Source organism: Ammospiza nelsoni, chromosome Z (assembly GCF_027579445.1).
Source record: "Ammospiza nelsoni isolate bAmmNel1 chromosome Z, bAmmNel1.pri, whole genome shotgun sequence".
Lineage (NCBI taxonomy): Eukaryota > Metazoa > Chordata > Aves > Passeriformes > Passerellidae > Ammospiza > Ammospiza nelsoni.
Window position 1 is genome coordinate 38021079 of NC_080669.1, and position 24950 is coordinate 38046028.

General features: G+C 41.7%; 1 protein-coding gene across 2 annotated transcripts; it reads right to left on the reverse strand.

Moving 5' to 3' along the window:
• Nucleotides 1–3627: 3627 nt before the first annotated feature.
• On the reverse strand, nucleotides 3628–23793 carry SNAPC3 (small nuclear RNA activating complex polypeptide 3). Of its 2 annotated transcripts, XM_059492951.1 has the most exons (10): nucleotides 23570–23793; nucleotides 17429–17506; nucleotides 16154–16238; nucleotides 14127–14231; nucleotides 13459–13608; nucleotides 9934–10016; nucleotides 8534–8698; nucleotides 7414–7521; nucleotides 6672–6769; nucleotides 3628–5872 (listed from the first exon to the last, which is right to left on the reverse strand). In XM_059492951.1, exons 1-9 carry the CDS (start codon nucleotides 23782–23784, stop codon nucleotides 6694–6696), a joined length of 1065 nt encoding a protein of 354 aa, XP_059348934.1. In that variant the 5' UTR covers nucleotides 23785–23793; the 3' UTR covers nucleotides 3628–5872; nucleotides 6672–6693. The 2 variants fall into 2 exon arrangements, with proteins under 2 accessions (XP_059348934.1, XP_059348933.1); XM_059492950.1 differs by lacking the exon at nucleotides 6672–6769.
• Between the last annotated feature and the right edge of the window lie 1157 nt (nucleotides 23794–24950).

A 24950-nucleotide genomic window follows, 5' to 3' on the forward strand; every position in this document is an offset into this window, starting at 1 on the left:
TCCTTGTATAGCAAGAACTATTCATAGGAAAAACACGAGTCTGGGTTTAGTACCATTTTGATTTTACTGCTTTGGCATTAACCTGGGGACCTCTAACTAGAATTTTAACAGAAACACTGGTAAAATGTTTAACTCCTGGAGGCATGAAAGGGAATAGAATGGCTACAAACCTCTCAGAGGCGTGTTGCTTGAAACACAGACTTTGCCCAATACTGTAACAACTTGTTTGTATTATTCGACAGAGGACAGCCGGGTTAGAAATTGGAGTTTGAAAATCCTGAGAATACACATAGAACATGCTGAGTTGAAGGGGACCCACAAGGATCATCGAAGTCCCAACTCCTGGCTCTGCACAGCACACCCCAAGAGTCCCACCATGTGCCTGACAGGATTGCCCAACCACTTCTTAAACTCTGTCAGGCTGCTGCTGTGACCACTGCCCTGGGGAGCTGTTCTAGTGCCCAATCACCCTCTGGGGGAAGAAACTTTTCTGATTATCGAACCTAAACCTCCCGAGACAGCTTCAGGCCATTCCCTTGGGTCCTGTCACTGATCACAAACAAGAGATCTGTGCCAGCCTCCCTCCTCTTCCCCTTGTGAATAAGTTGTAGACTGTGAGGACATCTTGCTTCAGTCTCCTCCAGGCTGAACAGACCAAGCGACCTCAGCCTTTCCTCAAGGCTCTTCACCATCCTCACTACCCTATTTTGGACACTCTCTAACAGTTTCATGTCTTATATTGTGGCACCCAAACATGCTCCCAGCACTCGAGGTGAGGCTGTCCCAGCTCAGAGCAGAGCAGGACAATCCCCTCCTCCCTTACCTGGCTGCCTGATGCCCCCCAGGGCAGGGTTGGCCCTCCTGGCTGCACTGCTGACCCATGTTCAACTTGCCATAAACCAGGACCCCCAGGTCCCTTTCCAGTCCTGCTTTCTAGCACTTTCATTTCCCAGTCTGTCCATACATCCAGGGTTGCCCCATCCTTGGTGCATCTCAGAATCTGGCAGCACTTTCCCTTGTTGAACTTCATATGTTTGGTGATGGCCCAGCCTTCCCCACTTTATGAAGGTCTCTCTGCAGGGCCTCCCCACCCTTGAGGGAGTCAACAGCTTTTCCCAGTTTAATATCATAGGCAAATTTACTCAGTATCCATTCAAGTCCTGCATCCAGGTTGTTAATAAAGAGGATGAAGAGCACAGAGCCAAGGGTGGAGCCCTTTGGAACCCCAATAGTGACAGGTCACCAGTCTGCTGTCACCCCATTCACTGAAGTCCCCTGTGCCCAACCCATGAGCCCGTTGCTCACCCGTTTCACGAGGCATTTATTGTGCTGTGCACAGGACATGTTCTTCCAGGAGGATATTGTGAAAGTATTGAAAGCTTTACTGAAATCCTAAAAGATTACTTGTTCTGGCTCCCCTTGTTTATCTAGGTGTGTTACCTTGTCATAAAAGGAAATTGAGTTTCATAAGCAGGACTTGTCATGAAGCTGGGCTGGTTCTGAGTGAAACCTACATTGTCCTTCAGGTGTTTTCAGGAACTCACAGAATAATCTCCTCCAAAATTTTACCAGTCACTGAAGTAAGACTGACAGGTCTGTAGTTTTCAGGGTGATCTTTCTTGCTGTTCTTGAAAACTGGAACAATGTTAGCCAGATTTCAGTTGACTGGGACCCCTCCAAATTCCCAAAATAATTCAAAAATCATTGAGAGACCTTGCAGTGACATCAGACAGCTCTTTTGAGTACTCTTGGATGAATCCCATCAAGCCCCAAACACTTAAAAGGGATCCACCAGATCCTGCATAAGTTCAGGGTCCACTAGGAGCTGATCATTCTCACAGTCCTGGTCCTCCGGCTCAGGACACTGGGACCCCCATGCCCCATAATCCATGCTGAAGAGAGGCAAAGAAAGCAGTAACATCTCTGACTGAGATGGTGAGGTGACCACCCTCATCCTGTAGGTGAGGGCCAATGTTTTTTCTGCCCTCCTTTTTGCTATTGATATATTGATATATTTTATTGTGCCCACAGTTTTGGAAGCTTCAACCCCAGTTGAGCTTTGACCACATTAATGTTCTTCTACAGCAGGGAGCACCATCTGCATATTCCTCGCATGCACGTCCCCTGTCCTTGCCTCACCAAGCACACACCTTCTTGGTCTGCCTAGACTCAAAAAGAATATCCCTACTCGCCTAACCTGGCCTCCTGCTTTGCCAGGTTGGCTTCTCACATTTTGAGGTTGCTCACTCCTGCGTTTCAGCTCTTGAAGATAATACCTGAAGTTAAACCTGCAAGTTCAATCACCATGGCAGCTGCAGTATGAAGCTGTCTTTGGCAGATGGCCACGATGATTGGCCTCCACAGACTGTGACTTGTGGCAATCTCTAGCACTTCACAACAGACTGGTGTTAAGGGGAATGATGACATGGCTGTACAGCTTGACCATCAGATAAGCAGCATTCTCATTTAGCTTACAAATAGAGGTTAGTCACTATATGCTGGATTTAGTCATAAGATGTACTTTATTCAAACCTCAAGAAACTCAAACAACTTCCACTTGTACCCTTGAAAGTATTTCTGTAAAGATGTTACTGGAAATCCTCATATAAAGCATTTCTCATTTTTTACCATCCCTTTTTATCAAACCTTATACCAAAAAAAAAAAAAAAGGTACTGTATATTTGACAAGGATGCTGCATTGCCAAAGCCACCTAGTTTTCACACAAGTATTGATAAGCTAACTTATCTGTCACAACTGTTTCAGATATAATGGAGCACCTTGCCACTGCTTCAGAGTTAATTCAAATTGGATGCAGAAATGAAGGTCCTGATTGTGTGATGCAATCACTCTGTCCATACAGCTGCTTGGGCTTTTGCTGCCTTAATTTACTGCCCATTTACAAACCAGAAATAACTTAAATAAACAAACTCTGACATAACTACAGAATGGGCCTTAATGGCCCTAAACTGTCTATTGAAAGATACAAACATAAGAGCTGAGACTAACTGGGCAGTCACTTAGTATCACAAGGAATAAGGCTGATTGTTTCTTAAGAAAGAAAACACAGCTATGCACAAAATTTAAAGCAGAGTTAACTTCAACAACAGCATCCCTCCTTCAAGAATGGAGTTTACTACCGCTTTAAATATTGTTTGAATTTCTTGAGGTTTGAATAAAGTACATCTTATGACTAGATGGAATGTAGAAATCTGCAAAATCCAGCATATAGTGACTAACCTCTATTTGTGAGCTAAATGAGAATGCTGCTTCTCTGATGGTCAAGTCCTGTAGAGCTGTTCATCATTCAAGTACATAGAGGACGGTTGTGGAAATGTTACAAGTGCCTGGATAGCACTGGGAAATTCTATAGCACTGTTTATATGAATTATGTATTGCTTTGGAACTTCATATTAACATACAATCAGAGGGACCTCTCCTCTTCCTCAATACAGGATACAGTGCTCTGTATCACCTTGTCAGCAAGGCATAAACTTACATTAGGGAGAGAATCTGCAAGAGATCTGGGAAGTTTGAAATAACTTGTAAAGGAAAAATCAAATCCAAAAGCCAACCACAGATTCAGGTTAATGTTTTTGAGATTCAACTAGTAACACACAGACAAGAGATTATTAAAAAGATCTTTTTTTATCATTTTTTGTCATGAAAAAAAAACTTGCTTGGACATTTTCATCATCAAAATACTCACAGCATTTAATAAATTGCTAAAACAAATATCCAGCTGGTGTCATAGCGATTTAGCTACAAATGGGCATTGTATGCAATGCTGGATTTCACTCAGAGGACTCATTCAGAAAGACTTATCAAATCTAGACCAGACTGAGTTGTCCTGTGACAGCTTCTGGGATCTTTAGAACCTATGACTTAGTGTAACCTTTTTGTTCCATTTGTCATTCAAGATGCATCACTGAATATGAAAGAGGACCACATCATACAAACATCAAGCTTCTAATACGATTCTTCTCTGTTCTGTAGTTAAGCACTGAATGCTCTCAACTCCCACACCCAGACTGTGGCTAGCTTCTCTCTGCCTTACTGGAAGTATGGGAATGACCCACTAAAATTTCTTAATCTGCAGGGACACCAATTTTGAAATATATTTGATCTTAACTTTTAATTAAGAAGACAAATGGGTTGTGTTAGAGACAGCATATTTGAGGCAAATTAATTTAATGAAAGAGTAAACTCATATTTTGCCAATCCCTTCTCCACAAAAAAACTACTGATTGCTGCTTTAGAACTCAAGCTAGCTCTCTATATGATCCCCCATCCAATACTAAAGAGGATTGGGAAGCCTGTGTATTTATGGGAGACAGCTGAAAGAGGAGGAGATAGGGGAAAGATGAGGAGTAGCAACTTGTGAGGCAAATGCTGAAGTTGCAACCAGAGCTGTATAGTAGAGGACCTTTAAAGCAGCTGCTGCAGCACCACAAAGCAGCCCAGCCCCAGCAGCTGGACTTGTCACAGTTGTCATGGGCAGGGCATTCCATTTTCTGCAGATTCCTGAAGGATAAGAGAACTATCACCACCTTTTACAAGTGGTTGGTTCATTGAAATACACAGGCCAACAGCTGATGGGTTTACTAGACAGGATTTTTTTTTTTCCTAAAAAAAGCATGGATTTACATTCAAATTACTTAATACACCACTAGAAAGCAGTAAGATATGGGAGTGATCAATGGAGTCTCGCAAGTGTTTCAGATACCTGTGTTTCAAGACATCTAAGATAATCAAGTCAGCACTGGCAGAATCTGCAGCTACAGGACTTCAACAGGATTCAGCTTGTCACTTTTCTGTATGTGGATTGTCACAGCAGGCTGTCTTCCCCCAACCAGAATTAACTGAAGTTTTCAAAAGAAAGGCAGTTAGCTCTAACTTTCCTAAAACAAAGATTGCCACTAACATACTCTTAATTCCAGAAGACTTTAAAAAAAAGGAATATCCTGTCTTGAAAAAGTTTTAGTTTAACAAGAGACTTGTAGGAACTACAAATTTGCCACATTTTAATTAAAAAAAAACCATTACATTACAATAAAAGAATGATACTAAATAAAAAAGTTCACAATGAACACTCATACACTGTAAACAGCTGGCAAAATTATTTAAAAGGCAGGCTACAATTCAGTAATGGTGAAATGCAGTTTCTTCTCTACAGAATCAGTCCTCAGAGTCAGAAACCAGGGACAGCAAAGGCCTTTAGATGTAAGCTTTCCTTTGCAGGAAGGACCCAAGAGTTTAACCAGCATTCTGAGCTTCTCTCTCAGAAAGCGTTCTCCTCCCTACAAATTCAGTGCCACCCATCCTTGTTCAAATATGGCAACTGCCAGAGTTTTCAAGGTAAGATATATACAGACCATGTTCTCATCCACAGAGGTTTACAAAGCCTTGAGAGCAGAGCTTCTTAAAGTCATGGTTTCTTTTGCCAGGTATTCTCAAACATCCATATTTACAGTCCATAGCATCCAAACTACTGGAATGTTGTACAAGTGTATTACATTTTTGCATGCCAACTTATCTGTAAAAATCATACTTACTTACTCAGAAAAACACACCAGATAGTCTTCAAGTGCAAAGGGCTCCTTCCTGCTCACAAGAGAGGATTACACACCTAACATGAAACCCAGCAGTATGCTCAAACACCAAGCTGTTCAGTGGTTTTAACAGCCAGAGCAACACATTCAACAATGTCCTGGCACATGTCAGTTTCAGTTGAAAATCCCAGGATCAACATAAGGATATGCAAGAAACTCTCCCAGTTTATTGCCTTCTGCATCATAATGGAGCATCCGAAAACAAACATCACAGAAGAAACAAGGATCCTCTGGTGCCAGACTGTCTCTGTTGGTTACCCACCTGCAGGTTACAAAACACAAGTGTATTCTTATGAGTGAAACACACTTGAGGCAAACATCTCAACATTTTACTCAGGATTGGGGATGGCAGCAACAAACAACAGTAATAATTTTATAAACACAAGGTTCTACCTATATTACATATCTCCTATCCCATGCATGCAGCTCATTTCCAAACTCCACACCCATTCCATGTCAACCCCAGCAGCTCCAGCAGCACTTCCTGAGAAACTCTCTAAACCTGTACTGCTGGTACAGTGCATTCAAAAAACAAAACAAACCAGGAATCTTCTGTCCACCCTTTGGCCATCTAAATCATAAAAGATAAATCTTTTTCTTCCTTAATGCAAGAAATGGAGCAGATGTGTACTGACCCAAGCTCCTCTGAGTAATCAAAACCATTTAAGAGTCTAAAAGCAGGACCCAAATGATGCAGACATGAAAACGTGAGAATTGCAGCACACTCCAGCAAGCACTGAAGTTAACATGAACACAAGTTAACATGTTTAAGGAGGGCTTGCCATGGCAATGAGTAATTAATTTATGATAGCACTCAAGAGGCCACGACAGCTGAAGGCCTCTGGTGATTACAGATGTTATCTGCACAGATTAGAACATACTGGACAGCCAGCCAAAGCAGCTCTGCTGTCTATGGTTTAGCATGTCCCCACTTAAGCTTAGTGCTTAATCCTGGTTTTAATTTAATGCATTTACATCACCTCTGGTAATGCCCTCCCCATCCCATCCTTCCCCCATATTGACCCTTTGGCTCCACCTCCCCTTATGGCCAAATGCCTTACAGATTATATTGTGAAGGCATCCTCAGGGCTCTGCTAGGAACACAAGGATGGACTCCCATCTCAGGGGGAATTGGGTCTTTGCCTGATTCCAGAGAAGTCTAAGGCCAAACAAGCAAGACAATGAAGACACAGTTGCTGTGTCAAACAGAGGCTGAGAACATAAGTTTTCCTAAAGAAAAAATATTCTGCTCTTTTAAGGAAAAGGCAGAAAATCACAAAGAATTCCTTCAAGAACAGCTGTGGAGCACACAGTCTTCAGGTAGCGGTCAGGAGTTTCCTTGGGGCAAGTTAAATGCCTTTAAAAAATCTCCAGATTTTAGTATATTAGAATTGGACAGATCTACACCTGCATAGATGCTAGATTAAACAAAAGCACTGTATGATTTTTGGTAAATTATTTTGAAACATGTATCTTGCAAAGGAGGAAAACACAGCCTTTTCCCCCAAAAGCAGGATTTTCAAAAGTAATTGATAAGATAGCCAAGCTCTAGATATGGAAAAGAGCATGAGCCAAATAATTAATCTCTTACTCATTTAGTTCTTTTGAAACTGCTGCATCAATTCCAAACGACCACTACTTGCAGGAAGCCTTTTCCTGGTTAGACAGAGGTCAACTGCTTGAAGAGTGAAGATTATTCTTATTATGAAACACATACAGAGCTTTGATTTTTACTATTTTTTAAAGTTAGCAGCAGCACCTAGAAAGAATTGAGACAACAATAGCATCAAGAATGTAGCATACCTTGCTGTATACATCTTGCACACAAAACATTTTCTGGTACATAGCCAATGTTTCTTGACCAGCAAGGGATACAGATTCCTATCCAGACAGTCATCATGATGAATAAGCCTTGAGGGAAATAAATAAATACAACACAGGCAATAAAGATGTTGCCATACTGAAATTTATCTGAACATAAGCATGGACATTGAAGATAGGGTATGATTTAAATTCCTATGTAAACTCTGACTAGACTTCTGCTTAACATTTCTTAACATAGATGAAGACCTGGAGATAGACTGCTAGTTGCATCATCTGTGGATTTTCTGGTCACAAGTAAATTCAGTTTGTGCAGTAACACAGAAGTCTTCAGACCATCTCCTTTCTGTGGTCTTTTTAAAGCTTTTATTTCCTAGGCAGACTAACAAACTATTGTCAGGGGAATCTTCAGATAATTCATGTGCAACATCTATGCTTTTCTCTGGGTTATGCTCCTTTTGGAAGCACCATGTATTATGAACACTTTGATACATCAGGCTCCTGGGAACAGAAAATTGCTCACTGCAGACAACCACAGGAATGCTCTCTCTAGTTATTCACTGAGCAAAGTCTACACAATGGTTCTACTGTTGATGTGGCTGCCACCTCATGGTCACTATCACATCACTTCTCTTCCTGGCCTATCCATCTCAGCCCACTATTTCCATTCCTCTTTTATCTTTTCAGTTCCTGCCCCTCAGCTCCAAGTTCAAACTAATTATTCAGTTGAGTCCAGCCACAGCCTACAACATTCTGCCCCCTGGTGCTCCAGAATCAGAATGTAAATCTGCCACACACTGGCTCTGCATGGAAAGATCTTGACACTGTGGTTGCCATTCCTGTTACACAGCAGTCATAGCACACTAATTGCAAAGCAGTCTTTGTATGCAAATGAAAAAGATAAAAACAAGGAAGATTACTCTCTTTCTTTCAGAGATACTCCCATGTATATGGAAGAAAAATTTAAGCTCTGCAGAAGCCAGCAGAATAATCTTACAGCAAATAAGTTAGTCTAACAAACATTCAGCATGTAATGTCTGAAGTTTGTCCAGAGAAAGCTTACTTTCATTTGCCCAAGGACTCCCAAAGAATAGTTACTTACCTTATATCTGTGATTATAATGATGTGTTCACAGTTCCCTTGGTGACAGTAAAGGTACGGAAAGCCAATTTTGAGGGATAAATCATTAAACACATAGTCCTCCATCTTGACAGACTGAAGATTTTCATAGCCTCTATCAAAAGATTCTGACCACTCTATAATTGTTCTGAAAACAGAAAGGCCATCAGCATAGCAAAGCTATGAACTGTGAATACAGAGAAAAGATACCTTGGGGACATGCAAAAGTCTTCACTGAGACATGGTTAAATGATGGAAATCAAAACATCTGGTAGTAATTTAAGGTGATTTCACAGCAATACTACAACACTATAGAACTGTCTACTTTTCTTGTGAAACATCCGCCTTTCAGTCCTCACCAGGCAGCTTCCTGAGGAGTTTTAGTCAGTGTATGCTCCTGATGGCACCCATCCAGGGTCAGACTGTTTGCAGCACAATACTATTTAAGTAGTCCAATAATTCAAGTTACTAGCAGGTTATTTTGCCCCCTTGGTCAATCACTTCATTTCAAAGTATTAAAAAGCTTTCTTTTTTGATTTCATTTTTGTCAAGGAAAAACACAAAGCTGACAAGTGCAGTTACATTTCCAAAATTTAGCACTGGAAGGGCTACTGAAAATTTCTTTCTGGCTTTTCAGCACACTTCTACACACAAGGCATCTAACAAACTATGTACGCTACGACAAGCCCTTCTGTGAAGACCATTGTTGTTCACAGACAGAAAGACAAGAAGTAAAATATGGATTTCCCTGAAGTCACATATAAAGTCTGGCAGAACAACAGGGTCCAACAGTCAGCTCTTCCATACCAACCATTTTAAACATTTTGATCTCCTAAATCTCACTACCATATCAGCAATACCATGCTTCCTTAAAATATCAAATTTCTTTTCTGATCAGTCACATAGACCTCATGTTAACTTTACAATTAAGGCATTCAGCATATCTTCAAGACTGAGTAGGACAACCACTGCCACACAGCTGAGCTTGTTGTCTTTCTGACACATCTTCTAGCTCTGATACATCTACAGGCAAGTCTTTTGATTCCCATCACAAGTAGGGAAGGCACTTAAAAACCCAGTCCAAAATGCCACCTGTCACTTTACAAAGAACTCCCATCTCAACAGAGCAAAACAGCATTTGCAGGTTAAAAAATGGATTCATACTCTTTTCAAAAGGGAAGTGAATGGAAAGAATAAGTAAAGCAAGTAAAGTTAAACTTCTCTAAAAACCAACTCATCATGGGAAAACAGCAGGGAAAGTCCATTCCAGCTTAATACTCTAGACATTCCAGTATCTGTAACACCACAAGTTTTGTAACACATAAACAAAACAAATGTTCCTTAAGGTCTTTCTTCCTCAGTCAACATCTACAAATATCGTACCTGCTCAGATCTCTGCACTCCGGGTATCTTTTATCATTATAAAAGATGCCTTCAAAATAGAAGAAGGCAGATTTGTAGAGATCCTGAGAGACAGAGAGAGAAGTCTCCATTAGTGTTATGAGAGAATAAACACCTTAAACAAGAACATGTCAAAAATCCAAGCATGTTAGATATCTAAATTATATTAAGAGACCTCATTCTACAGGTGTCTAAGAAAAGTTCTGTTCTCATTGCAGATGCTGGTGTGACAAACTAGACTCATTTGATTGCCAACTAGGCAGCCACTCTGCTGATATTGTTCTCAAGCCAGTACGGGTTACTTTAATGCTCTTATTTCAGTCCCCACCACAGAAGTTATGGACTTCTACAAAAACACAGAACAAGAACACAGGCATCACTGCACAAACTTAGTAATTGCAAGGTGCTGACTTTAAAAAAAGTACAATATTTTAAAAAATTAGCAAGATGCAGTGTGTTTATTTTGGGTGGCTACCAGATACCTATCCACCTGCTCTCACTCCTCTTGCTTACCAGGACTGGGGAAACAAAGTAAGACAAGCAAGCTCATGGGTTCAAAGAAAGGCAGAAAATGAGAAAAAGCAAAGGCTGCATACAGAAGCAAAGCAAAAAAAAAAAGTTATTATTCCCTACTTCCCATCAGCAGGTGATGGTGAGGCATTGGAATAAGCTGCTCAGGGAAGTGGTGAGATCAGCATCCCTGAGAATGTTGAAAAGCTGTGTGAATGTGGCACTCAGAAATATGGTTTAGAGAACACAGTGACGGCAATGGAGTTGATCTGGCATCTGGAGACTCTTGCACTGCTGGTATAAGTGCCATAAACTGTTAATGATCTTTGATGGAAGAGAATGTTACAAATGGACTGTCTACATGTGACAAACTTTGTAATTAAGGAAGAATTTTGAAGGATGATAGATTTTCTTGTGAGACACTAGAAGTGAGGTGATTGGAACTTCCAGGATTGCCTGTTTGACTTGTTTACACAGATGTGACCAGGAAGTGCTCTCACGTGTAGCTGTGCATGTGTGCATGCATGTGTGCAGGGGACAGACTTCAATAATTCTCTGTCACCTCAGTAAGAAGTACTTTGTGTTCTGATCAAATGCACACAGAGTTAATGTGGTGTAGAGTTAACTTTCCCCACAGCAGCCCCTGTGCATGCTCTGCATTTTTGGCAAAGGGGAGAAAATAATACACCAGTGTCCTGGCTACTGCAAAGCAGTGCTTGCACAGCTTCAAGGCTGTCTCTCCAAGTCTCCCCAAGACCAGTGGGCTGGGGCTAGGTGAGAGGCTGGGAGGGAATGTAGCTGGGACAGCTGACCCAAACTGACCCAAAGGATATTCCACATCATATGATGCTACACTCAGCAATAAGAGCTGGAGGAAAAGAGGAATGGGGCATTCATGGTGAAAGCATTTGTCTTCCAAAGCGACCACTATGTATGCTGAGGTCCCAGGAAGTGGCTGGAACAGAATTGTAGAATCATCAAGATTGTAAAAAACCTCTGATATCATCAAGCCCAACCATCAACCCAGCACTGCCATGTTCACCACTAAACTATATCCCAAGTGCCACATCCACACATTTTTGAACACTTTCATGGCTGACGATTCCACCACTTCCCTGAGTAGCCTGTTCCAATGTCTGACCACCCTTGCATTCCTAATAACCAATCTAAACCTTCTTTGGTGCAATTTGAGGCCATTTCCTCTCATCCTGTCTCTTGTTACCCAGGAGAACTGACCCCTTACCTGGCTATACCGTCCTCATCCTCCCTTCAGATAGTTGTAGAGAATGATAATGTCTCCCTTGAGCCTCTTTTTCTCCCTCAGCAACTCTTCAAGGACTCAATAAATATTATCCCTATTTATTCTAAATGGGAAAACCATGGACAACCAGCCACTCCATTATCAGACCAGTCTGGGATGCTTATTTATGCCCAGAGGTCTCTTTGAGCTATTAACTCTAGGTTGCCAAAACACGGGAAAAGCAGACGCTGCTTTTCCAAAGACAGGACTTCTCAGATCATCTGCATGAAGACACAGCAGTAGAAATGTGTTTTACATTCAGACTCTTTGATTCACTTCTATCTGTTACTGTTACTGTCTCTGCTGCTGGCACAATACAGGAAGGAGTGGCTGATACACCAGATGATCCTGTTGCCAGCCAGAGGGATCTTAACAGCCCAGAGAAATGGGCCAACAAGAATTTGGTGAGGTTGAGCAAAGAGAAGTGCAAGGTCTCGCCCCTGGGGATAAACAAGCTGATGTTTGACTGTATGCTGAGGGCCACTCAGCCGGAGAGCAGCTAGGCAAATAGGACTCAGGGAACCTGGTAGATCCCAAATTGAACATGAGGCAACAATGTGTCCTTGCAAAAAGGATAGCCAATGGAGCAGATGGCATCCTGTGCTGCATTAGATAAAATACCACTAGCAGGTCAAGGAAGGCAATCCTTCAGTTCCCCTCAGCACTACTGAGGCCATACCTAAAGGCCTGTCTTCAGTTCTTGGCTGCTCAGTGTAAGAGAGACACGGACATACTGGAGAAAGAGTCCCACAGGGGCCATGAAGATGATGGGACTGCAGCATCTCTCCTAAAAGCAGTAGCTGAGAAAGTTGCGAGTCAGAATCCTGAAGAGAAAGCTCAGGTAGGGGAATCTCATTAACATACACAATACCTCTAGGGAGGGTGCAAAGAGGATGGAGCCAGGCTCATTTCAGCAGTTCAAGTGACAGGATTAGAGTCAATAAGCCCAAACTGAAACACACACAACTCCTCCTGAACCTCAAGGAACACTTCTTTACTGACACAGGTGACTGAATACTGACAGAGGTCGTCCAAGGAGGTTTTGCAACCTCCATCCTTGGAGATATGTAAAATATGTCAGGACATGGTTATGAACAGCTGGCTGTAGGTGGTCTTGCTTGAGCAGAGGGAGCAGACCAGATGCCCTCCACAAGTCCCTTTCAATGTCAACAATTCTATGTTGATACTCTATCTAATGTCATATGATGTATAATCAAAATGACTCAATTTCAATATTGTCAACTAGATGATTGTTTTGCTCATACCCAGAGAATACGTAGCAGTTTGGGGAGAGAAGAATAATCTTCATCCCTACATATGATTAGCATCCAGTTGCAAACAACAAAGCACAGTGGGATGGTCTGGCTTTTTATTATTAGTGGGATTAAGCTATTACCTCTGGTGTTTCAGAATACAGCTCAAAATAAAATTCATTCACAGGAATATACCTACGCAAAACTCACTGCTTCTGTTTCTATTTCCTAGCAGTAGCAATGATGGTATTTTTCTTGATATTGCACAAAACAGATCACCTTGGTAATGCCGCTATGAAGTATTTACTTACAGTGCAACCAACAGGCAGAACCAATGCAGCTGAATTTAGTGCTGAAGACAAAACAATGAAGCAAAACTCTGCCTCCCCTTCTATGTTTTCAAGACTCCTATACATGTAGAGGGTTCCACATAGAAAGTTTTACCTTGCTGATGTGCTCTGGTGCTTGATCTGGCTGACTGCTGAACTCACCACCTATCTGGAGGTCACTGACACAGGAAATCGAGTCTCTCAGTTCAGTGAGCTTCTGGCTGCCCAGTACAAGGACTGTTTGGAAGGGTTTGTGATCTTTATGCTACAAAGAACACAGAATACAAACCCCAGATAAATTATAACTTGTCAGCATCAGCACTGCTCTTCATTTGACAGCTTAAGGTCATTACTGGCAGCATCTGGCACATCACTTCTCTGAACAGCATCTTGCCACAGCCTCTCCTAAGACAGGTATTTAATAGTTTTATTCAGGAACTCAAATGTTACATTCTCCATCATAAAGTGCAGAAAAGACACAAAGTCTGAGCTCACTTATCCGAAATCAAGAAAAAGTACTTTCGTTTTTGTGTATTTATTTTCAAGTTTTGAGCTTTCTGTAAAGTAAATTAACTACTATGTAATTATTGTAAAAGTTTTGTTATGTAAACCACTAACCGAATTAAAGCCAGATTCTGAAAAAGCCTTAAGAAATTATCAGAGTTGAAGAGTTTACCACATGTCATCAGTAGATTCACTGATTTTAATTGCTTGGTAGAGCAAGATATTATCTGAATAGGAAATAATCAGAATATTATAATACCCAGAGAATTTCATACCAACCTTCTGAAATATAAGAGGATAAAAGATGTTCAGAGTTAAAAGCAGTTCTCCCTCCTCAATTAGATCTGTTGGATCGTCTGGCCTCTTTCCAGTTGCATGTGACTCCTGGAAAAACATATGCACACACACACATATATATTATACTGGCAACCATAAATATACACACACACACAAAATAAACACTGGGCAATGGTCTGAGAAATGCTGAGGAACATGAATTCATTTTTGACTATGTAGCCTTCTGAATTGGAAAAAGCCTATTTCCTCCAAGGCGGAGAGGTGAGAAACTGCTCCAATTACTGACTGCAAGCACGTTTCTTCATTTCTCAGCTTTGTTGCAAGACAGCTGGCTGCTCCTTGGCTATTGGGTTAGGGTTAGGGTTAGGTATTAGAGGCTGTTGTCATTCTGCCCTCTTGGAACCCAGCTGCTACCAACTTTCACCACTGAACGCTTTCATATGTAAAGGGAGATTGCAACCCTTAATTTGGGAAACACTAATCTAGAAAATATAACAGAATGAAATATATGAAAATTACAGTCAGTGCAGCACTTCCTCTTATTAGGGAAGCTAGACATAGCTGGAGGCCACAATTTCTCCAAAATTGAAACCCAAAACGCAGCACTGCCCTTGCCACAGTACTGTGTATCAGAAAAGAAACAAATGATCCCTACATTTTCATCCTGCTTTGTGTTTAAGACACAGCCCAGCTGTGAAGGTACTTTTCTGTGGCCGTTTCCTCCTTTTCCAATAAATTAAGAGTGTGTTCCTGCACAAACACCTCCCACCAGCATGGAGTATTCCTCAGATTTAGTAACAGGAACTTGTACTCCTGTAAGACTCAGAGATACCTGTGCTCTCTACTTTGCACCAGCCTTCTTCATGTGACACATTCCAAACTCCTGCTCTCCTCCTGTACAAAGGCATCATGGTCCCAACCACAGAATCACTCCTCTGACACTTTAAGCACAGCTTGCTTAAAGAATGCAATAAATGACCATGTGCTCATTCTTTCAATGCATACTGTAGTATTCACTGAAACCCTCTATGAAGGTTTCTGCTGCTAATATTTTCTCAGATATTCCCCAGACAAAGAGCCCAGCAGAGCACTTGCATCATGTTGTTTACATAATGTGCCTGGATCTCCGAACAGCTGAAACATGATAACTCTCAACAGACCAGGAAACCTCAAGAGGAAAAAACAAGTCTAACAGTCACATGAGGTTCTTTCCTCACTACACTTCTGTCCCTAATTTTTACAGCAGTTCATGGCTTGCTAAAGCCATGGACTCCAGCACTTCATTGTCCCTGAAAGAGTTCGAAGAACGTGTATATGTGGTGTTTAGAGACACAGTTTAGTGGTGGATCTGGCAGTGTTAAAGGTAATGGCTGGGCTCAATGATCCTAAAGGTCTTTTAATCTTAATGGTTCTATGAACATTTATGAAATGAGGTTTTGCTGTTTAGGACTTCAATGGTTAAGAAGAAATCATTAAAAAAACCTAAACTTATTAAGCACAGTTAAAAAATTCCAATAAGGCTTTTCAGAGACTGATGACTACACTCTTGGTTCCTGGTTCCAGTTTAGAATGGCTGAAAAACTTGGTTTACAAAGCTCAGAATTAGGAATTTACCACCACTGTGCTGCTACCATTTTCTTCTCTCAGCCCTACTGAAACCAGCTCACAATCATTCACACACTGAAGCTGTTTCCAACACTGGACACCAGCAGGAAAACATTACACAATTTTGTCTAGCTCTATGTCTACTTCTAAGTTCACAGCACTTAAAAAAAGAAGTCATATAGTGGTAACAAGATGGAGCTCCTCCTTAACTACATCCAGTACTAACAGACAGTAAAGAGCAGACTTCCTGTCCTATCTTTCTATAAAATGTCTTTATCTTTAATCATTACCAGCGAACTTGTATCTGCAAACATTTACAGTGTACATTTCATAGAGGTGAATGAAAAAGCAACCAGAAGTTGGATTTTGGCTCCTGAGAGCCTATAAGATGACAGGCAACTTACCATCTCATAAGTAAGAGTTTCTTGTCTGCAAGCCCGATCCACAATAATTGTTTCTTCTCTCCTCTCTAAGGCCTTCTTCCGAATTCTGAGAGGCAGCAACATAAGACAAAATTTCATTCAACAATTTCCACTTAGAATTTCAAGAATTTCACATTTTTAAATGACATAAACTACTACAGAGCAGCTTTCAAAGAGCAGGATTCCTGTCTGTCTTAGTGGGACAGACTAACTTAAAACACTCATCTCCTGACTTTCATAAAACCTGAGAGTGCACAGGCCAGCTTGTGGGTTTTTTCCCCCTCATGTGCAAATGACAGGTGATTTGTGAGTAATTTTACACTCACAACAAAAAACAGCAAAATGCTTGAAGAGGTTTTACTAGGACAAAACACTTTGTGACTTTTAAAGAAACTGTTTCAGCAATTCTTTCCACTTCAAAAAAACTGAATTCGTGTTCAAGCAAAGCACAAGGAAAGAAACAACCCACAAATATTACTTCTCAGGCCCACAGCATGGACACTTCAGAAAACCAAAAACCAAACCTTCGTTATCAGTTGTAGAAGAAAGAGTACCACAAGTAGAATACCTACTAAAATACATGCATTTAACCACTACATGAACACCCAATCCTTAACATCCAGGGTAAGTTTACTTATCCTCCAGACCTCCACAAGGGTTTTCAGTAACAATCAGGCTTAACACTGATCACATTTCTAAACACACTTCTTTACATTAGTGCTATGTAAAGTACAGCAAAGGCCTGAAGTGGCCAAGTTTGCCAGCTGATAGAAACCTTACATATATTGGTTATCCTCTGAAATGCACCAGATATATCAATAAATTCCATGCACAACCCAAAACTCAACAAAACAGAGTGGGCTCAGATAAAGAGGTTATTGGGATACAGCATCAGTACTTACAGTCTGGCTGTTACAGAGTAACTGAGAGTTACTAGAGGTATGAGATAGGTTTCTTTGCAGGAACCTCACACACACGATTATCAGAAGGCCCCTGCACACTCCAAACTTAGGCACTACTTCAGAAGCATCTAGGTTCAGAAATCCTTTTCCAACAAGAAAGAAGGCATATTCTGTATATCTTAATAAAAAAGTTTCTAAGCAACATTCAGAAGACTCATACCAATGATGCCATCATAAGCTGGTGTTTCTGCCCTTATGGCATTTCTGTAGGGTGCCTGTAAAGGGAACAAGCAGCCAGCCATATTTCCCAACCCACCCCAAACAAGGGTACTGTGAGAGCACTGTAACAGCATACCGAAGAGTGAGCAGACTGCTGTCTTCAGGAATAACATCTGGGTCCTCTTCTTTCTCAGAAGACATTAACATATCAATGCTAGAACAATAAAAAAAATAACATAATCACAGGATCGTAGTACAGTTTGGGCTGGAAGGGATCCTAAAAGATCATCTTGTTCCACTACCCCCAGCACCATTGGCAGGGACACATTTCACTGGATCAGGCTGCTCAAGGGCAGGTCCAACCTGGTCTTTAACGCTTCCAGGAATGGAGCATCCACAAATTCTCTGGGCAACCTGTTCCAGTGCCTCACCACTCTAGACAGTGAACAATTTCTACCTGATATCTAATCTAGATCTAGAGCTATCCCCTTTGGACACAGCAGTGATTTCTCACAGTCTGTGCAGAAGTGCAGGAACCTGGAGGTGGTTGCACCACCTGGTCCCATATATGAGTTCCCATTTCAGGTTGTGCACTGCAGCACACCAGATTCAGAGGAATCATCATATGTACATCCCCTCCTCTCCAGTCCTTCCCAGAAGCATTTTGCATTAATCACAATAAAATTTTATCCAGCTTAAAAATAGTCTGAAGAAAAAATATTTAAAACAGAGAACGGCTTTGAATCAGACTTGATTGCCTTTGTCTCTCACTTTTGCAAACTATATGAAGGCAGGGACTACTCCAGCGCCTAAGTCCACCTGCAGTTTGGATCCCAGCAAACTCTTGTGCAAACCCATCTCTTTATGGGACAAAACTACCACTGGTGAAGTCCAGGAAAACTTCTTGGACTATACCATTTACTCTCAATAACATTTATGGTTTCTTTATATTCTTTTTCATTATAATCTTATAACATTCCCCATGTCAGCAATAATATCACTACAGTAATGCATAACCCTTTGGAGTGGAACTGCATAGGAATTCAAAGTAATTGAGAAATAGAAATCTGGAATCAGCTGTTACCAGCTGACAAATAAGCAAAAGTCAGAGACAAAATTTTGATTGTGGACAGATGGCTTTGTTCTGATGAGCCAATAAAGTCATTCAGTATTGACAGTAAGTATAAATTTACTATTGTTCAGTTACTTACCATTCAGCAACAAACAAAATTTTAAACTTTCTGTTTCACAGTTTTCATCTCAAACAGAATTTTTTTTAAGTTAGTGAGAAAATGGGATTCTCTCAGAAGCAGTATTTTAAAAGGAACTTTGCAGTAATGAACCACAACCTCCTGGAAACAGAATGGGTTTTATCCTTAGATTCACAGTTGAGGAAGTGGAGGCAGAGACAACCATGGTAATCCTGCATCAATTATAGACTGAAACACAGCTGAGAAATACTAATCTAACTAACAGAAAGATGGAGAACAGCAGTTTGTAGAACACAGTTCAACCTTTTAGATGGGGCTCTTCTCCAGGCAGCATAGTGCTGTTATGAGCAACCACATAATCAAGGGAAGGACATCCCCGGACAGACAAATCAACTCACAACTGACTCTTTCTGTAAAACTGACAACATGAACAAGTTATCCAAAGACTCCTGGCACATGGATCAGTGATCCTATACACCAAAGAGCCCAAGTCACTTGAATATGTAAAATATTCATATAAATATACCATTTTGAGGAAATGACTTTGTATCCAGTTTTTTAAACATCACAGGAAATATATGCAGGATCTGAATATGTTTATTACCTACCATTGTGAAGTTGCACTTGCATCAAAGGTGACAGTTTCCCATTTCCCTTCTGCGCCAGAACCCACCAACAATATGTCAGAACCTACCAAAAATATTTGTGCTTTTCTTTCTTCCCCCAGCCCTAGGTGGGATTTCTGGCTGTGCTGTCTACACCATGACCATTAACTGCCTATTTCAGGGAAAAAACTAATATCCTTGGAAAAGCTGCTATATAGAGATACCATGTAAAATAACCAACATTAAAACTGCTTCCTCTTTTTCCTTGTGAGGAATGGAAGGCAGCTAGTGTAAAGGGATACTGACACTGAACCCCTGACAAATTCCCATGGAAGCTTGCAAGCACTGGTACTGCCACTTCTCACTCCTGAAAGTCAGAACCCCCCAATTTCTAAAAGAAAAGCAGAGCACCCTTTTAGTATTGAAAATCTGTCTAATAGTTAATTACATATGTATTGTATCACATGCCCTGAAGCCTGGAAAGGCTTTGCTGCATGGCTGTACACACAGGCCATGCCAGAGCTCCCCCAGCGTAACTCCACTGCTGCCAGTGGAACCACGTAAGCAATACTTGCTCCATTGTCCCGAGGAAGCCAGGCTTTACAAACAGGAATTATATGCTGATCCCTTCAGAAATGAAGGCTAAGTCAGTGTCAGACACCTAAGACACAGAAGTGTGTGCAATACAGAGTTTTCACTAGGAACACCTCATTCCTGACTGCTTCAAGCTTGGGATACTACTGTGTCCCCACCAAGACTATTCCCTGCATGCATGACAAATTCACCCAGTGCACTCAGTTATAGAAAGGGGAAAACACTGACCATGCTGTTTAATGGAAACTAAGGAGAAGTGTAGGATGGTAATGAGGAACAATAGCTAAAAGTGTCTCCTGAAAAAAGTCAAATGCCAAGTGTTATGTAAACTTATGTCCCTTACAAAGATATTTTTAGGTGATCAGAAATAAAAAGGCTAAAGAGAACTCTCGGGAAATGTAGACTTGGAAGCAGTCTACCAATGAAGTTTTCAAAGTCTGTGACTTTACTTTTCCTAGATATTCTAGCAGCACAACGAGTTTTCTCTTTTAGATATTCAAAGATATTTTAGTATTTGGCCTGATACTTTTTAATAAGGGGTTACAGTGTTCATATTACTCTTTACGTTGCACATATTTTAAAGGTAGTACTTTCATCACCTTTGAGACACTAATACCACAAGACACTAAATACTAATACGTTAAGACGTTAATGCTAGCTTAATGCAGCTTTATAACACATCCCAAGAGATATTTACAACTACCCCCTCTAATAAAACAAGAGGGTGAATTAGGGCTGAAGTTGAATGAGGTACCTGCAAGCCTCACCTCTCTTGACCTACCTAAAACCCACAGTGATCTGAGGCTTAGCCTGCCCTATACATGCAAGGAACACATCACACAGAAGACAAAACAGAATAACATAACTCAGCACCTCCAACATTCAAGGACTTCAGTCACTCAAGCACCAATCACGAATACCAAGGTAAACTTCTTTGCTTACAGATTCCTGAGGCATTTGAACAAAGCTCAGAATTTTACTTTTTTAACATCTTGGTTATTTAAGAGAATTATGATGGAGTCTTCCAGAAAAAAGATACAATTTTACATCTGTTTAAGATGAAAACACGACCAATCTCTACAATGATTATCAGCATACCACTTGAGCAATATGCAAGGAATTCTTACTGAGTCAAATGCAAGTGAGGCAAGACACAAATTTTTTCCTGCATTCTGTTTGCAGAAATGTATTACAGGAAGAAAACAGAATTAAAAAAGTAATAATTACCCAGAACCAAACAAGCAAAACAGCAACAAAAATGAAGCATCAAATAAACAAAAACAACCCAACAAAACAAACAAAAAGTTAAAAAGAAAAACTCCAAAAAGCCCAAAAAACAAACCAACAAAAAAAAACCCCAAACCAACCAAACAAAAAAAAACCCCACAAAACCATCCCACAATAACTACATTGCACTGGGGTGCTCAAAGAGTTAAATAGCATTCAAACATGATACCCTGTCTCCTCACCAGAAGACCCTACATTGTCAGGAGTACTTAAACGTACACTATGCAACTATTCTGAAAAAGATCTAATGATGGATATTGAAAAACTTCATCCTGAATCCATGGAAGTATATTTTAATCCTACCTGATTTTAAAAATAGATGTAGGAGTATCCACATCTTCCTATCTCTCTTCTACCCCAAGAAAACCTACTTAATTTGTCAGATGTTTCCTCAGAAGTAGAGTCAGAAAAATCCGTGTTTATATCCATTACATGTTCATTTCAGCACTTATAAAATTATATTTACACCAGTAATAAATGTGATCCCAGCATACCATGGAACAGATCTTGGTGTAGCCCAGTGTTCTCATCTCTCCTCAAGACAGGAATATGGGCAGCTCAAGGCCGGTGAGTGAAAGTGATCAGAGGTGGCGATTTGAGGTTGGCAAATGTGAAGGAGGGACTCAAGAGGCTAGGGACATTTAATTTAACAGCGAAAGCACATGGAGATTACAGATTGGGATTTCTAGTCTGAACAGGGGAAAGGTCACACCAGGATGTGCAGGTTTAGCTTAATTCTCCTGCAAAGCCAACAAAAGGCTGCCAGATGATCAGTTTTCTCCCCTTCATAGACCACCAGTCTTTTTTCTCTTTCCCAAATGACCACTGTTCACAGTACACTCAGCCTCAAGCAGACAGCATTGCTCTGTAACACTAGCAAATGCAGACAGCAAGTGAAATGCAGCAGGTGTAAACTGAAGAAAGCAATACAGAAGAAAAAAAGCAGAAGGAATGAGGGGAAAAAAATAAAGAAACCACCACCTTGGAATTCAAACGAAAACAGCAAAGACAGGTTCAGGCAACAGAGCTGCCACAGAGAATAAGGCACAGCACAGGAGCAATCACGGACAATCTAGACTGGAAGAGCTTACAGAGTAATTGTCACAGTTTCTACCGCTTCAGAATACTTTTTTTTTCTTTGAACCAATATCATCCTTTATTTTTACTAAGTCTAGTAATGGTAAAAATTTATGCTAGCCACCAGAACTGTAACAGGTGAAGCACAAAGTTATGCAGATAGGATCAGAACTCTGACATGTCTTCCTTACTGACAGACTACAGGTAAATAACTAACTGTGATGCTTTCTACAGGAATTACTGCCTGAAATCAGGCCTCTTCTACAGGTGAAGGACACTCACTATCCACATGACCTGAAAGCCTTCCAGCCATCGCGTGTTAGATTTGCTGCTGCCTCAACACCCACAAAGCATTTACATACCCCTGACTTCACCACCAGCCCTGAGAAAAACAAGTCAGTGGAGGCTAAAGACCAAGAGACACTCAACAGGTACTGTATGCAGCCAGCTACCTGAACATTTACCTACTCTAAATGATGTTTTTAAGGGATTCAAACTAAAAGAGTAGGCTTAGATTAGCATTAGGAAGAAGTTCTCTGCTGTGAGGCTGTTGAGGCACTGGAACAGGTTGCCCAGAGAAGTTATGGATGCCCATTCCTGGCATTCACGGCCAGGCTGGATCAGGCTTTGAGCAACCTGTTCTAGTGAAAGGTGTTCCTGCTCATGGCAGGGGGATTGGAATAAAATGATCTTTCAAGTTCCTTCCAACCTATTCTGTGATTTTATGATTCTTTGTTAATACAAACATATGCCTGGCTGATTTCTTCGTATAAGGTATATGTTTCATTGTACAACTGCTGTCCCCTAAAACCATTAAGACGTTCAGGTGCCCTAAAGTACTTAACCCATACCATGTTACTAAATGTTTACCCATGCAACTTTAAGCGCCAAACTGTTTGTGCAAATTTGCAGATGGAACAAGGTTTCCACAACTGGAGCACTACTCTCCACAAAAACTGTTTGCCTTCACGGCATTTTTGGCCTCCAGAGATTTTGGTGACCAACTCTTCATAAGGAAGTGTACTACAAGAGAAGGAGTATTTAGTACAAATGAGAAAGGGGCAAATTTGGACTGGGTTTTAGGAAGAAATTCTTTACTGTGAGGGGGGTGAGGCACTAGAAGAATTTGTCCAGAGAAGCTGTGGATGCCGGAAGTCTGGCAGTGTTCAAGGCCAGGCTGAATGAAGCTCTAAGCTATTTGGTCTCGTGGAATGTGTCCCTGGACATGGCATGAGGCTATATGGCTTCTAGGTCCATTCCAGCCCCCTGACAGTCTATGACTTTGTATTTACTAGGGAAATAGAAGCAAACGCGTGCCACAGGTCCGGAAGAGGCTGCTCTGAAGCGGTTTTGCCCGAGCACCTTCCGCTTCTCCCCAGGAACCGCCGCGGCGTGCGGGGACAACACCAGCCGCCTCCCCGCACCAGCGCCAGGCGAGGCCACCGGCATCCCCCTCGCACCGGAGCCGCAAATCCCGGCCTGCACACAGCCGGCCTGCCTCACCTGCAGACGGCGCGCACCTCGGCCGCCGTGCCCGGCGCGCAGCCCAGCGCCGCCGCCACGGCCGCGTCCTCCTCCTCTTCCGCCTCCGCCGTCAGCGAGAGGTCGGGCGGCCCCAGCAGCCGCCGCCAGCCGAGGCCCAGGGCGCCCACGCGGAACGCGCGCGTGTACAGCTCGGCCAACTCGTAATCGGGCACCACGGCCGCCATGGCCGCCATGGCCGCCGGGCCCGCCCTGCGCCCGGCCCGCCACACGCGTCACGGGCCGCGGGGGGGAGCGGAGGCTGCGCCTGACCGGGAAAGCGGCTGCCGTGCCTCTCCTGCCGGGCGGGAAACACCGGGACCGCTCACGAGGGAGAAAACAGCTCCCGAAGCAAAAAAAACCCACCAAAACCAACCAAACAAAAAAGCCAAAACAAAACATAATACTGGCACAGCTTAAGACTGTCCTCTCATTCTGCCACTTGTTATCTGGGGGAAAAGACTGATCCCCACCTGGCTACACTCTCCTTTAATATGCTTATTCTCCCAAAGTAAAAACTTAATGCCTTGGTACGATGAAAAAGGCTAATGAGATACATAACCTATTACCTAACACTGCTCATACCAACACGTAAAAATGGATATATGTATATATATGTGTGTGCCAATCATCTGGTAGTTCCCCACAGAAGTACTGTGACAAAGCTGACATAAGCACAACCTGTTAAGGAAGATAACAGAGGTATATCTGCTTGCCCTAACCTGATATACCTGGTTATATCGAACGACAGCCTTTGCACTTGCTTCAAGACAAAATATCAATGGAATCAGAGAATCAAGTATGGCTTGAGTTCAAAGCGACCTTAAAGATCATCCAGTTACAACACTCACTGCTGTGAACAGGGATACCTTCCAGTGGAACACGTCGCTCAATTACCCTGTCCAGCCTGGTCTTGGACAGTACTGGGGATGAGACATCCACAGCCTTTCCGATCATCCTGCTCCAGTGCTTAGCCCTCACAATAAAGAATTCATCTTAACATCTAATCTAAACTTGCCTTTTTTCAATTTAAAGCTATTGTCTCTTTTCTTGTCACTACCTGCCTTTATAAATCTCTTTTTCCTTTTTGTAAGCCCCCTTGAGGTACTGGAAGGCCATAGTGAAGTCTCCCTGAAGCCTTCTCTCCTCCATAGAGAACAACTATGAACAAGTCCAGCTATCTCAGCTATTCCTCTTACTTCTCTAACTAAAAAAATAATGCTGGGAAAAGAGGTGTATTATCAGATGGTGTTGAAGCAAGGGGTGAAGATAAACCTGAAAAAGTTCATGAAAGGAGACTGGGTTTTTGCATGCTGTATGGAATGGGCAGAATGCTGAGAGAAGGTTATGAGATTTGCCTGCT

Excerpts from the sequence above, each read along its gene's own strand:
- SNAPC3 (XM_059492950.1), bottom strand. The coding sequence starts at position 23,784 with ATGGCGGCCATGGCGGCCGTGGTGCCCGATTACGAGTTGGCCGAGCTG. Across the intron at positions 17,507-23,569 it reads GAGGTGCGCGCCGTCTGCAG|CATTGATATGTTAATGTCTT; the intron begins GTGAGGCAGGCC and ends TTATTGTTCTAG. Across the intron at positions 16,239-17,428 it reads AGCAGTCTGCTCACTCTTCG|AATTCGGAAGAAGGCCTTAG; the intron begins GTATGCTGTTAC and ends GCTGCCTCTCAG.